Below are 13,854 nucleotides of genomic sequence, written 5' to 3'. Positions count from 1 at the left end.
ATGGATATGCTCGACGAAGGCAAGCACTTTCAAACTTCATCTGGCTTCCAGGGCCGTCTGAATCCAGGCCTTACGCATTTGATTTCCCATATAAAATACAATGTTCTAGAAGACTGAAACTTGTATAATTCTAAATTTGCATTTTTTAATAATCTATGACCTTTCATAATTTATAATAATAAAATATGTAAACAATTATTATAATCTTCAACCTTCGAGTCTACTTCTACTTATTTTTATCTCTTTTGATTATTTATTTTTTTCATATTTTAGATTATTATTTATATTTGATTATTATTATTTATATTTTGAAATAAAATATGTTAATATACATATGTTAATTATTGTTGTAAATTTAGTATTTGCAGATACAATCTTCTTATAATTTATTCTATAAATATTTTCTTAATTTACTGTTTTATACGCTATATTCAAACAAGTTATCAGAAAATTTTACAAGAATTTATTTAATGATATCTTTATTATAAAATTACAAGTTTAATCAATATGTAAATATTAAAAAAAAAGCATTAATTTAAATTTAAGATATTAATTTTTAATTGAGTGCTATAGAATCTTAAATCATACATTACGAAATAAGGGTCAAAACATATTATGCTGAGATTTTAAAAATTGAAGAAGATTCGTTGCAAAAGCAAGCCGACACTGTATACCCCACCAAAGCTTCACCAAGAACGGCCCGTTCACGAAACAAGTCCAGTGCACGCGCGCCACAGCAGCAAGTTAATCCTGGCGAGGTGCCGGTGACCCACTCGGAAACGATAACGGGACTGACATGCGTTCATTCAAAGACAACCAAATCGATCACACTGACTGGATACTTGTTCGGAAAATGGAAAACGCGAAACTTTATTATATTTATTTGCAAAACTCATTGCATTTTACCCGTTGGTTAACACATAATACACATACATACACATACATTATAATTTAAAAATTTATATTAATTTATAAATAATAAAAATCATTGCATGAGCATTAAAGAAGAATATCAAAATAGATATGTGTGTGAAAAATATAAAAAAGATACAATTTATTGTGAATTAAAACAGATTGGAGCAAATAATAATAGATAAATAATAATAGAGTAGCGCGTATAATTAGAATAAATCGGATCTTGTTTCCACATTTCTGATTGTAAACCTGTAGTTAAAATCTATTCGATCTTGTATATAATAGGAATATTCGAATGATAGTCGTCAGGCGGTTGACGTTGATATGCTTTGTCCATAATATTTTTTATAGTGTTCTGATCTCTTGTAGTATTAAAAGGTAATAACTCGTAACACGGAAGTGAAAATATTAAATTTTTTGTAAAAATCACACCGTGTTTCTTTTAGTTTTCGCCTTAGCATTTGTTATCTTTATCACGAATTTGTTTTTCTATAACAATCGACTTATCGTTCATTTTTATATCTTCTAATAATTTTGTTGCTGTGTCTCTTTATTTAAGATTTAATTCATCTTTTCTTCAAAATCTTTTCTTCAAATCAACAATTCTGACAGTGTACTTGTATACTTGTTCCGACGTTTCATCTGCTATGTCCGATTTATTTAAGTCTTTAGTAAAAATTGGAATTTGTTCTTCTACAACGGTCGATTTATCATTCGTTTTTGCATCCTTTAATAATTCCGTCACTTTAGCGGTACATTTATTTAATTTTTTATTTTGTCTTCAAAATCTAGTAATAATTCAATCAGAGACTCTTTATTTATTTGTTCCGATAATTCAATTGATGTGTCCGTTTCTGTATTGGAGTGTTCTATACTCGCGTTATCGATAACATAATACGATTATAATCTTTTTCTATTTAGGTATTTGAAATACTTTTTTAAAAAATATTTCATAAATACGTCTTTGCTTGTCAAAAATCTTCCTGTGTTTTTCATAAATCTTGCAGCTTTCTTGATAATCCCTCATGATTTCTTCATGCTCTTTCATCAGTTTTTCAAGAGTCTCTATGGAGCAAAAATTCTGCTTCATCTGCTCGCCCTCTTGATCATTGTCCTTACTAATTTCAACATTAGGCTTTTCCATGTTTGTCATTTGCTGTTATATACATATACATATTACATTGTGTTAATATATTATAGAACTTTCATTGTGGTGTTATTAAGATAAAGTACGAGTTACATTCAGGAACTTAAGAAAGATATAATATTAGTAAAACAAAAAAATAATATATTTGCATCATTTTATATTCTATTAAATTATATATTATTTTTAAAGTAAAGTACAATAATTAAAAGAAAATGAACAATCAACAGGAAGTCAATGCTTTAAGAAAACACCTTATTAATTATAACTTAAAATATTGAGAATATAATTTTATGACAAAAAACTATTAATTTGCGCGCGCGCGTGTCATTTATTGAGCTTTATTAACAAATTCTTGTATATCAAATGAAAATCGCGAGATTGTTAAAATCCTTGCATAGAATAAGTATGTTATATCGATCTAAATTTCAATTTTTTAGGATGATTCAATTCTATATTAATCTAATAAATATCCTGTTGCTAATATCTCGGCATTATGTGACTCGAAATCTCAGAAATCCCGAAAGTGATATTTTATCGTCACATTAGGTTTTGTATGAAATTATCCACATTTTACTCACGTATTGAATGAAGACCTAAAATACGACTTATAGGAATGTTCGTGACAATACACGAGATATAGTTTGATAAAAACTCATATTTAACTCACGAAATTATAGCTCAGTTTAATAATATAGAACGTAGCTTTATAATAACCGACAAATAATAATAAAAAAGTAGAATCTCACCTTATTCTTTATTAGTTGCGTGCCAAATTCTTTTAATTGACCAATATTCTGGATAACAATCTATTTCAATCGTGATAAAAGTGATTTTCAGCCAACGAAATTCTAACATCGAGTTTCCTTTACACTTTTCGGCACACGAATGTGTTGAGCAAAGCATCGAAAATAAGCACGTGGTAAAAGAGAGTAGCCTAAAGAGAGAGACCACTCGGGAGCGCCCCGTTTGACTACGTGCGATTGACCACAGCCAATTATATCGACCTATGCCTAGAGTAACCAGCAACGATTGACCAATCAGAGAGACCTATTTTGAATTGGCCAATTGGCAACATGGTCAACAGGTGCCACGCTGTCATTTTACTGCATCGTACACTAGCGGTGCGTACATTCATTTTACGCTGCCTGGAACTACATGGCCATAACCACTTGTCGGTACCATGATAAAATAATCGGTCGATTCACGTCCGTGCTACCATAATTTATAGACCAGAAACCGTTTCACATATAGACGTAATTAATATACTGCGTTAGCGCGATTTATCTTTTCCATTCAGGCATATATTATAAACATCAAGCTAGTATAAACATCATGCTAGTAATTAAATAAATTTATGTAATACACATGTTATACACATGTGTAGAATGTTATTTTCGGGATAGAAAATATATAGAAAAAAGATAAATTATATAAAATTCAGTAAATTGAATTTTATTTGTTAAAAGACGGTCCTAGAAAAAAGACAATTATAGACCACTTCCAGGAGATATCACACGTGAACACTACATTTGATACGCAACATATATAACTCTTTTAAAAATAAATACAATATTGAATATGGAAACTAATTTTTTTATATTTCTTAATAGTTTATCTTATGGAACATAATTTTAGAGTTAACGGTTCTTGCTGAAAACCAAAAAATTAATCATAAACAATCCAACATTTCTCAATCGAATAATTTTCGATTAGATACAATTTTTTTACTTATCTAACAATAAGGAAAAATTATTCGAATTATGTCACGCTTGATGTCATTTTAAATGCAAAAATTTCATTAATCAATTTTAATTATTTTCAAAAACATCAAATAAAATATAAAAATTTTACTTTTTATTTTATGGATATTTAAAGTTGTAAATTATTAAAAGTAACGAAAAAATTCCTGATATCATTGAAAGCGAGAGCGAGAACGAATGAGAGCAATTTTGGATAATTAATATATTTGCTTATATTTGTACCTATCTCGCTAACGTCAAGTTGATTTTTATCTTTTTGTTAAAATGTACAAGCGTCATCAGATTTTTTTATATAAACAGCAACTTCGAATCATTGACAGTCGTCAAGCGATTGACATTGGTATGCTCTGTCCATAATATTTTTTGGCCTGATCTTGTGTAGTAATAGAAAGTAGTGACTCATGATACGGAAATGGAAATATTAAATTTTTTTAAAAAATTGTATCGTCTCTCTTAGTCATCTGCCATTTTGTTTTTATCTCAAATTTCCTGATTTATTCTTATTATCTGCTATTTTGTTTTTTGTTTTTTTTTCAAATTTATTCTTCTACAACGAAGTCGATTTCACAAATCATTCGTTTTCAGAACTTCTAATAATTTTGTTATTTTAATGGTAGTTTTATTTAACTTTGTTTCATTTAATTTAGTTATATATATTTTATTTCGTCAAAATCTGTCAACAATTTTATCAAAGAATCTTTATTGCAGTCTTTATCTATTTATTTCAATGATTCCGTTGCTTTATATGATTCTTCGACGATATTTGTTGGTCATGGCAAATATGATCATAATCTTCCTCTTCCATTGTTGTCGTTTGCGATGTTATTGATGAAAATGTAATCTTTGCCAGAATTTTTAACAACTTCAGAAACTTTTAAAGTATTTTCCAAGTGCAATCCTACGTTATTTTAAATAATCTCTTGTTTCAGCTCCTCAATTATGTATTGTTGTTTCTCAAGATTAAATTTCTGTTTCTCGCCTTCCAACTTCACACAAATTATTGTTTATCATTTCAATTCCCTGCATAGTGAAATTTGTCGCGATCTCAAACTTTTCATGTGACATATTGTATTTGCGATGCATTATAAATTGAAGGTATGCATTTTGTTTCATCGCTCTTTTCATCATCAATCTTATTCGACATATGAGTTATTTCGACGCCAGACGTTTTTGCGTTCATTGTTACTTGGTGTGCTTTTGTATTACTTCTATATTTTTCAATTCCTTTTTATTTTGCTCCAATTTTTCTCGAACATATTTAATTTCTTTAACGTTCTTCTCAAACAATGTAGTAAAATTTTCAGGTTGCTGGATGGAAACAGGCCTACACATATAATCTACCTCCCCTTGATTCATGGATCATTTCGACACCTTGCTTTTGCGTCCGTTGTCATTTGCTTGCGTTGCTTCTATATTTCTTAATTCCTTTTTATTTTGTGTTCCAATTTTTCTCGAATATATTTAAGTTTTTTCACAGACAACGTAGCCAAATTTTCAAATTGCGGGATATAAACAGGTATACGTATATAATCGGTTTTACCTAGCTCAGTGAGAGAGATTGTCTCTATTTTTTAAAACAGCCAAAACTCTTGCAGCTGCAATTTAAATATAAAATCTTTTAAAATTTCAATTCTATGTTTCATAAAATTACAAGAATTAAGTAATACATTCTTTTTTATAAAACAAATGAACTGTGCTATGTCAGCTATGTCACTCTTCGAATGAAAGAAAACTTACCGATAACAACGAAGAGAAATAATGTGCTGGTGATCTTCATTTTCTTCAATCTAGTTTCAATTATTATAGAGAGAAGGATCCTAAAAGATGAAGATAATCTTGAAATTTGCAGCTTTTCTCAGAAATGACGGATGAACCTCGTGAAGAGAATTTGTTTGCAAGCTAATCGAGTTTGTTCTTGCTGCAAATGATCGACGATGAAAAATGTGCAACGGGTTACTCGATCCTGCGGATACTAATAGCGCATAAATATGCTTGACGAAAGCAAGCACTTTTAAAACAACACCGACACTGTATATCCTACCAGAGGTTCACCAAAAACGGCCCCGTTCACGTCAACCCGAACAAGTCCAGTGTACGGACGCGGCACAGCAGCAAGTTAATCTTGGCGAGGTGCCGACTCATCCGGAAATGATAACAGGACTGACATGCATTCATTCAAAAAGACAACCAAGTCGATCACATTGACTGGATACTTGTTCGAAAAGTCGAAAACGCGAAACTTTATTATATTTATTTATTCCAAAAATCATTGCAGTTTACCTCATTATTTAACGCATACACATAAATACACACATATATATACACTACAAGAGAAATTTTTTTATCATAATTTAAAAATTTATAATAATTTATAATTAATAAAAATCATTGCATTCACATTAAAGAAGAATATCAAAATATACATGTGTGAGAAATGTAGAGAGAAAAATATTATTATATACATATGAAATCAAGAGAAAAAAGAATATTAAAGAAAATAAGAATATAAAAAAGATATAATTTATTTCGAATATTAAAACAGATTACAAATAATAGATAAGAGAAGCATGTATAATTAGAATAAATCGAATCTTGTTTCTATATTTCTGGATGTAAATCTGTAGTTAAAAACTATTCGATCTTGTATATAACAATATGATAATATAACACTTTCTATTGCACTGATTTGCGGCTGATATAGCATCGTAAATTCACAGAGAGGGAAGCTCGATAGGAAGATTGAATATATTATTTACATTTGGTATTTCGTGCAAATTATACACCGATAGATGCATTAAAAGAGCACACATTTCATTGAACACAGTATATAATTTCATTCAGTTGATTTGATTCTACAAGTTTATAAAGTAATACATTTGCACCACGCAAAGGTCAAGAATAAGAGAAGAGTCAAGTTTTACTTTTTTCACAACATTTAAAACATTAAACTGCATTTCTTAAAGAAAGAATAATTTAATTAATCTGATTGTTATTCTAATTAAATCGTATATGACAGTATGAACAACCAATACGAAGATCGTTGAAGAAAAAATTTGAATTTTCTGTTTGCTGAAGAAAACTTTATTTACAAATCTTTATTTTTTTCAATCATCCACAATAGAAATATATCATTTAAGAATTAAATATACATATATCATGTAATTTTGTTCATACATAAAATGTACTATTTAATACTATTTTACACATTCATAAAACTATTTTATGTATAAACACTACTTTACACATTAATATATTATATTTAAAAATGTAATTGAAAAACTTTACACATTCTTTATATAATTTAAAATTGTTTTATTTAATTCAGTCTTTAGTTTATGTAAGTTTATGAGAAAAGTTATTTTATTTATCGTTATCCAAATAAGATTCTTATCATTCTACGTATTATATAACTACGAATAAGAGATGTAAAGATCTCTCGATTATTTGGACGTAATTAATTAATTGTCGTTCAAAAAGAAATATCAGTTAAAAAAGAAAATTACAATTTAAAATTTATCTGAAAACTATTGACATGAAGAATGAATTGATATGCAGGAATAAATATTGAACAAAATTTTTAAGAAAAAGTTTCCGAAAGATTTCAATAATAATTTTTTATCATAAATTGATTATTTTAATTATATGTATAAAATATAAAATATTAAAAATATAACCTATAATATTTCATATTTTATATTTGTATAAGAAAATCGGTTGATCAGTTCTTTGTTATAAAGATGTAGGTAATATAATATAATGATATATTATCTTTATTATTATGTAAATGTACTTATATACATTTACTTTACATTAACTGTTTCATTATCAATCGATATTCTTATAAAAATGTCATCAAAAATTAAATATTTTAATTCAAAATATCGCGTGAAAATAATCAATCAATTATCGTAAATGAATAAATATCTTGAGAGAAATATTTATTAAATAAATATTATTTAATATCTATTTCTATTTTTTAATGACATATTTTTTACATGCATAATAAAATGATCAGATTATGAAAAGAAAATTATATGATTTAATTTATGAATCTTGAAATTTCGCAAACTATACATAATATTGCTTAAAAGATATTGTTAATCGACAATATCCTTTGTGTCAAACATAATTTATTTCATTACTTTCATATCTTTCCACATTCTTGGAGTAACCAAGATAGTTTAGATCATTATGTAAAATAGTATATTACATCCTAGAATCACTTTTTACTTCTTTCTTTCTTTTTTCCTTTCTGAAATAATAAAAACATGATTTGCAAAATGAATAAAATGATAATAATTTGAGTTATTCAAAATGCTGCGTAAGATCAGAGATTTAAAATTTCAACGATATAAAGCAATCACAATTTGATTTGATTTGCCTAATGCGTAATTCAAGTTATTTTTAATATCTTATTTAAATATATTAATCTATGTATTTAATACGATATTAATTTAATGTTAGTTTTAACTTGTGATTGCTACCTTTAATGTTGATTTGTGAAGTTTTTCTTCCATGTGTAATTACCCTTTAATTTCCAAGATATTTAACGAAATCATTCTCTCCTATGACATCATTTATCATATTATCTAAGTGATCTTTACTGACAGTCGCAGAATAATAAAAATAATAATAATAATAAGAATAAGACTAATATTCATAGAAACATACTTTCTATATACATATTCCACTAATTCTTCCGAAAATCAATTTTTTTATCAAAATTGTCAATTATGTACAACATTAGATATATCTTCTACCATCAAAATTCCATTAGTCACTTCGTCAATGTTTTCCAAAATTACATCTTTTGCATAAAAAAATGCTTCGTTACTGGTTGTACCTGAATCTGTATGTTCAGTTTCTTTGTTTTCGTTTTCTTCTACAACTTTATAATTCTCGTTCAATTATTACCGTGTTCTTCATTTTTGTTATTTTCAATAGCTTGACACTCGCTTATTTACATGATCATTCGCTTTATGGCTATGGTATTTTAATTTTAGAATGTCCTTACCTATAAATCAGTAGATATATTTTGTATGATTACATATATGTGTATTTGACTCGCTAACGCCAAGCTGATTTTTATCCCTTTATTGAAATGTACAAGCGTCATTAGGCTTTTTATACAAATAGGAATATTCGAACGAATAATAATCATCAGACGGTTGACGTTGTATGCCCTGTCCTGTAAAAAATAATATTTTTTATAATGCTCTGATCTTTTGTAATATTAAAACGCGTAATGATTCGTAATACGGAAGTGAAAATATTAAATTACTGTAAAAATCGTATTGCCTGTTTTAGTTTCTGCTTTAGCATTTATTATATTTACCTCGAATTTCTTTTTCTATAACAATCCATTATCATTCAATTTTCATATCTTTCAATAACTTCGTTGCTCTGATCTCTTTATTTAATATTTTATTCACCTTTTCTTCAGAATCTATCAACAATTCTATCAAAGCGTCTTTATCTACTTGTTCCGATGATTCATCTGCTTTGTCCGATTTATTTAAGTCTTCAGTAAAAGTTGGAACTTGCTCTTCTACAAAAGTCGATTTATCATTCGTTTTTGGATCTTTTAATAATTCCGTCACTTTAACAGTACATTTATTTAATTCTTTCATTTTGTCTTCATAATTTTGAAATAATTCATTCAGAGAGTTACTTATTTGTTTCAGTAATTCCATTGCGTTGTTCGTTTCTGTATTGGGGGATATTTGTTGGTTTTCTTCCTCAAGGATGCTCTTCTGCAGTGTCGAGAGATTGAATGATTCCATTCCAGACGTCTTATTATTCTTATTCTTTAGTTGTAAATTCGTTTTTTCTTTTTCATATGAATTGCATAAATTCTGAAGCTTGGTCACTTTCGTGGCCAATTTCATTAGTTCTATCTCTGTTTTATGTTTTTCGGTGATCAATGTCATCAGCGCGATTTGATTTTCTTCAATACGTTGCAGCCACCATTCAATCTCTGTATATAATTTCATTATCCTATTCAACAACATCATGTGTATGTCAGACTCGTCTTCCTCGTGTTTAATCTTTTGCTTTTTATCGATGCTTTTATCTTCATCTTGTTGACATTTAACGCGTATGTCCTCGTTGCAACACAACTTTTCAATCATCTCCGTGTATTGTTGGTCCGCGAAAACAAATTTCGGCATCTCACCTTCCAATTCCAAAAATTTGTTCATTATACTCTGTCCAATGGAATCTGTACGCGTGATCTCTAACTCTTTATCTGATATATTGTGTTTATTATGAAGTATTTTACGAAGTATTTTATGAATACGAAGTTTCTTTTCATAATTCTTCGTGATTTTTTCATGAATCTTCATGATTTCTTTATGATTCTTCAAGATTTCTACATGATTCTTCATAATTTCCTTATCATTCATGAAGCGAAGATATGCATTTTGGTTAACGGGCTCGCTCTCTTTATCATTGTCCTTATCCATCTTAATCATTTTGTTAGGCGATTCCATGTTTGTAATCTCATTTGCTGTTACGTTGTTTCTACAAATTCAAATTGAATATAATGCTTACTTTAATTATACATAAAAAATTTTTCTATTACATTTGAATAAAATATATATGTATATATATGAAAAAATTGAATATATATAATTAACAAAATATATCAATGATATATTTAATGTATTAAAAATATAATATATTTAATACATTATAAAAAATACATTAAAGAATTCTCATGTTATTATGATAAAGTACGAGTCAAGAATTTAAGGAAAATAATACTAGTAAAACAAAAAAAATAATATATATGCCTTATTTTATAAAAATTATTCTATTAAATTATATATTATTTTTAAAGTAAAGTACAATAATTAACAGAAAATGAATAATCAACAAAAAGTCAATGCTTTAAGAAAACCTTATTAATTATAGCTTAAAATATTGAGAATATAATTATATGACAAAAAACTATTAATTTGCGTGGATGCATCCGTTATCGATTGAGATTTATTAAAAATTATTGTGAATCTAATGAAAATCGCGAATATTAAAATCGAGGATATTAAAATTCCTGCATAGAATAAGCATATTATATCTATTTAAATTTCAATTATTTTGCGACGAATCGATTCTATATTAATCCACTGAACATCCTGTTGCTAGTATCTAGGCATTATATGACTCGAGTTCTCAGAAATTCCGTCAGAAAATGATATTTTATCACTATATAAGATTTTGTATGAAATTATATACATTTTATCGCATGTCTTAAAGAGTTAAAATGCGACTTACAGGAATGTTCGTAACAATACGAGATATAATTTGGTAAAAACTCTACTCACAAAATTGAAACTCAGTTTAATAATATAAAATGTATCTTTATAATAACTGACAAATAATAATAAACAAATAGAATCTCACCTTATTCTTTATTTGTTGCGTGCCAAATTCTTTTGAGGTTGACCAATATTCTGGATAACAACTTATTTCAATCGTAATAGAAATATCTTCAATCAACGAAATTCTTTATACTTTTCGGCACACGTGTTGAGCAAAACATCGAAAATAAACACGTGATAATAACAACACCAGCGCGACCTGATTATCGAAATTATTATTATGGAGAACCGCCAGTTTTAAATTCAATTTTATATTCTATTAAAGTTAAAATTTGTGATAAATTTTAGATTAATTTAAATATATTAATGAGATAAAAAATATTCATATCAATCGCAATTAATAACGATTAGATAAATGACAATCGACTCTCAAAAATGGCATTCTATGTCGATACTCGAAAGTCTCGAAATATATTATTACCTCCTTTTCGGGATGATGATTGCTTACCTTATAGTGTTTACTTCGTGCATATTTAATAACTTTTAATATTTTTAATATTCAGAAATGAAGTAGAATATTTTCTGTTATACTTTATTTTCAATGATGGATGATAATGATAAAAAGCATGACATGGCGCAGCGATTAAATATTTGACAAGTTTAATTCTTAAAGAATATTTGTCATTATATTGCAATAAGTGATGGCGACGGTGGTGACAGTTTCTTCATTTTATCGTTCTTATTAAGTCGTTCTTTCATTTATTCGACACAGTAGTCATTTCGATAGCTTCGTTTAATGTACGCTTATGCTCTCTATTTTAGTTGCTTTCAATATTTAAAATTCTAAATAAATTAAAACTCGTTTCTTACATCATTTGCATTATTTTTTGTTTTTAAAATATCCACGGCTAAGTCACAATAGAGCACATTTTTTGCTCTAATCTTATAAAATATTAGAAAGTATTGGCTCGTGATACGGAAATGGAAATATTAAATTTTTTTTTTAAATTATATTTTTTTTCTCTTAATTTCTACCTTATCATGTGCTATTTTGTTTTTATCTCAAATTTATTCTTCTACAATACCCAATCAATATTAAATCATTCGTTTTCAGATCTTCTAATAATTTTGTTATTTTACCGAAGACAACGAAAATAAATAACGTGCTGGCAATCTTCATTTCCGTCAATCCAATTTTGATTATTATAGAGAGAAAAATCCTAAAAGATGAAGATGATCTTGAAATTTGCAGGGACATTAATAGCGCATGGATATGTTCGACCAAGGCAAGCACTTTGAAACTTCATCTAGCTCCCAACGCCTGAATCCAGGCCTTACGCATTTGATCTCCTATATAAAATGTTCTAAAATACTGAAATTTGTACATTTCTTAAATATGCATTTTTGTACTAATTTATGATCTTTTATAATTTATAATAATAAAACAATTATTATAATCGTTCTTTAATCACCTCTTCTTAAACATTAAAAGAGATTCGTTGCAAAAACAAGTCGACACTGGGATATACAGATCCCATCAGAGTTTTTCCAAAAAAGGCCCATTCACGATCCAGTGTACGCGCGACACAGCAGCAAGTTAATCCTGGCGAGGTGCCGAAGGTCCATTCGGGAAGAATATCAGGACTGACATCCGTTCATTCAAAAAGACAACCAAATCGATCACACTGACTGGATACTTATTCGAAAAGTCAAAAACACGAAACTTAATTATATTGTATTTATTGCCACAAATCATAGCATTTTGTTTAACATACATATAATTCACAGACACACACAAATAATACAAATACATATATACATTAGACGAGAAATTTTTTTATCATAATTTAAAAATATATATTAATTTATAAATAATAAAAATTATGGCGTGCGCATTAAAGAAGTAAACAGATTCGAACACAAATAATAGATAAGAGTAGCGTGTATTATTAGAATAAATCGGATCTTGTTTACATTTTTGGTTAAATCTGTAGTTAAAAACTATTCGATCCTATATAACTGTATGATGATATAACTGTATATAACTGTATGATAATATAACACTTTCAATTAACAATTGCATTGATTTTTGGGAAATAACATCGTAAATTCGCAGAGAGGGAAGCTCGATAAGAAAAATGAACATATTATTTGCATTTGATATTTCGGGCAAATTATACATCGATGGATACATTAAAGAGTACATTTAATTAAACACAGCATATACTTTTATTCAGTTGATTTGATTCTACAAATTAATAAAATAATACATTTGCATCACGCAAATGTGAAGAGTGAGAGAGGAATCAAATTTTATTTCTTTTTATGAAACATTGAACTGCATTTCTTAAAGAAAAATTAATTTGATTAATCTGATTGCCATCATAATTAAATCGTGATAATATGAGCAACCAATAGGAAAATCGTTGAAAAAAAATTTGAATTTTTTATTTGCTGAAAAAAATTTTACAAATCTTTATTTTTCTTCAATCATTCACAATAGAAACATATCTTAATAATAATATATACATATATCATGCATTTTCTTTCATACATAAAACTATTTTATTTATTTTATACATAAAATTATTTTACACATTAATGTACTATATTTAAAAAAGTAACTAAAAACTTTTCGCATTCTTCATATAATTTAAGTTTTCGCATTCTCATATAATTTAAAATCTTCAAATTTTGTAATGCGTCATAT

At 27.5% G+C, this 13,854-nt stretch overlaps 1 protein-coding gene across 2 annotated transcripts; it reads right to left on the bottom strand.

Annotated features, from left to right (window-relative positions):
- Window positions 1–7,974: 7,974 nt before the first annotated feature.
- LOC145968403 (uncharacterized) lies at window positions 7,975–11,475 on the bottom strand. 2 transcript variants are annotated; one of them, XM_083093825.1, is made up of 7 exons: window positions 11,227–11,475; window positions 9,494–10,344; window positions 9,158–9,370; window positions 8,837–9,010; window positions 8,494–8,710; window positions 8,307–8,387; window positions 7,975–8,074 (listed from the first exon to the last, which is right to left on the bottom strand). In XM_083093825.1, exons 2-3 carry the CDS (start codon window positions 10,311–10,313, stop codon window positions 9,189–9,191), a joined length of 1,002 nt encoding a protein of 333 aa, XP_082949951.1. In that variant the 5' UTR covers window positions 10,314–10,344; window positions 11,227–11,475; the 3' UTR covers window positions 7,975–8,074; window positions 8,307–8,387; window positions 8,494–8,710; window positions 8,837–9,010; window positions 9,158–9,188. The 2 variants fall into 2 exon arrangements, with proteins under 2 accessions (XP_082949951.1, XP_082949950.1); XM_083093824.1 differs by having other exon boundaries at window positions 7,976–8,074; window positions 9,158–10,344; window positions 11,227–11,473.
- Window positions 11,476–13,854: the final 2,379 nt, after the last annotated feature.

The sequence above is a fragment of the Camponotus vicinus genome, unplaced genomic scaffold (genome assembly GCF_025532165.1).
Source record: "Camponotus vicinus isolate PSW18456_S1 unplaced genomic scaffold, iyCamVici1.0 SCAF_3, whole genome shotgun sequence".
Lineage (NCBI taxonomy): Eukaryota > Metazoa > Arthropoda > Insecta > Hymenoptera > Formicidae > Camponotus > Camponotus vicinus.
This window is presented reverse-complemented; position numbering and strand designations above follow the sequence as displayed.

Bases quoted from the DNA above. Each gene is read 5' to 3' on its own strand.
- LOC145968403 (XM_083093824.1), bottom strand. From the start codon at position 10,313: ATGGAATCGCCTAACAAAATGATTAAGATGGATAAGGACAATGATAAA.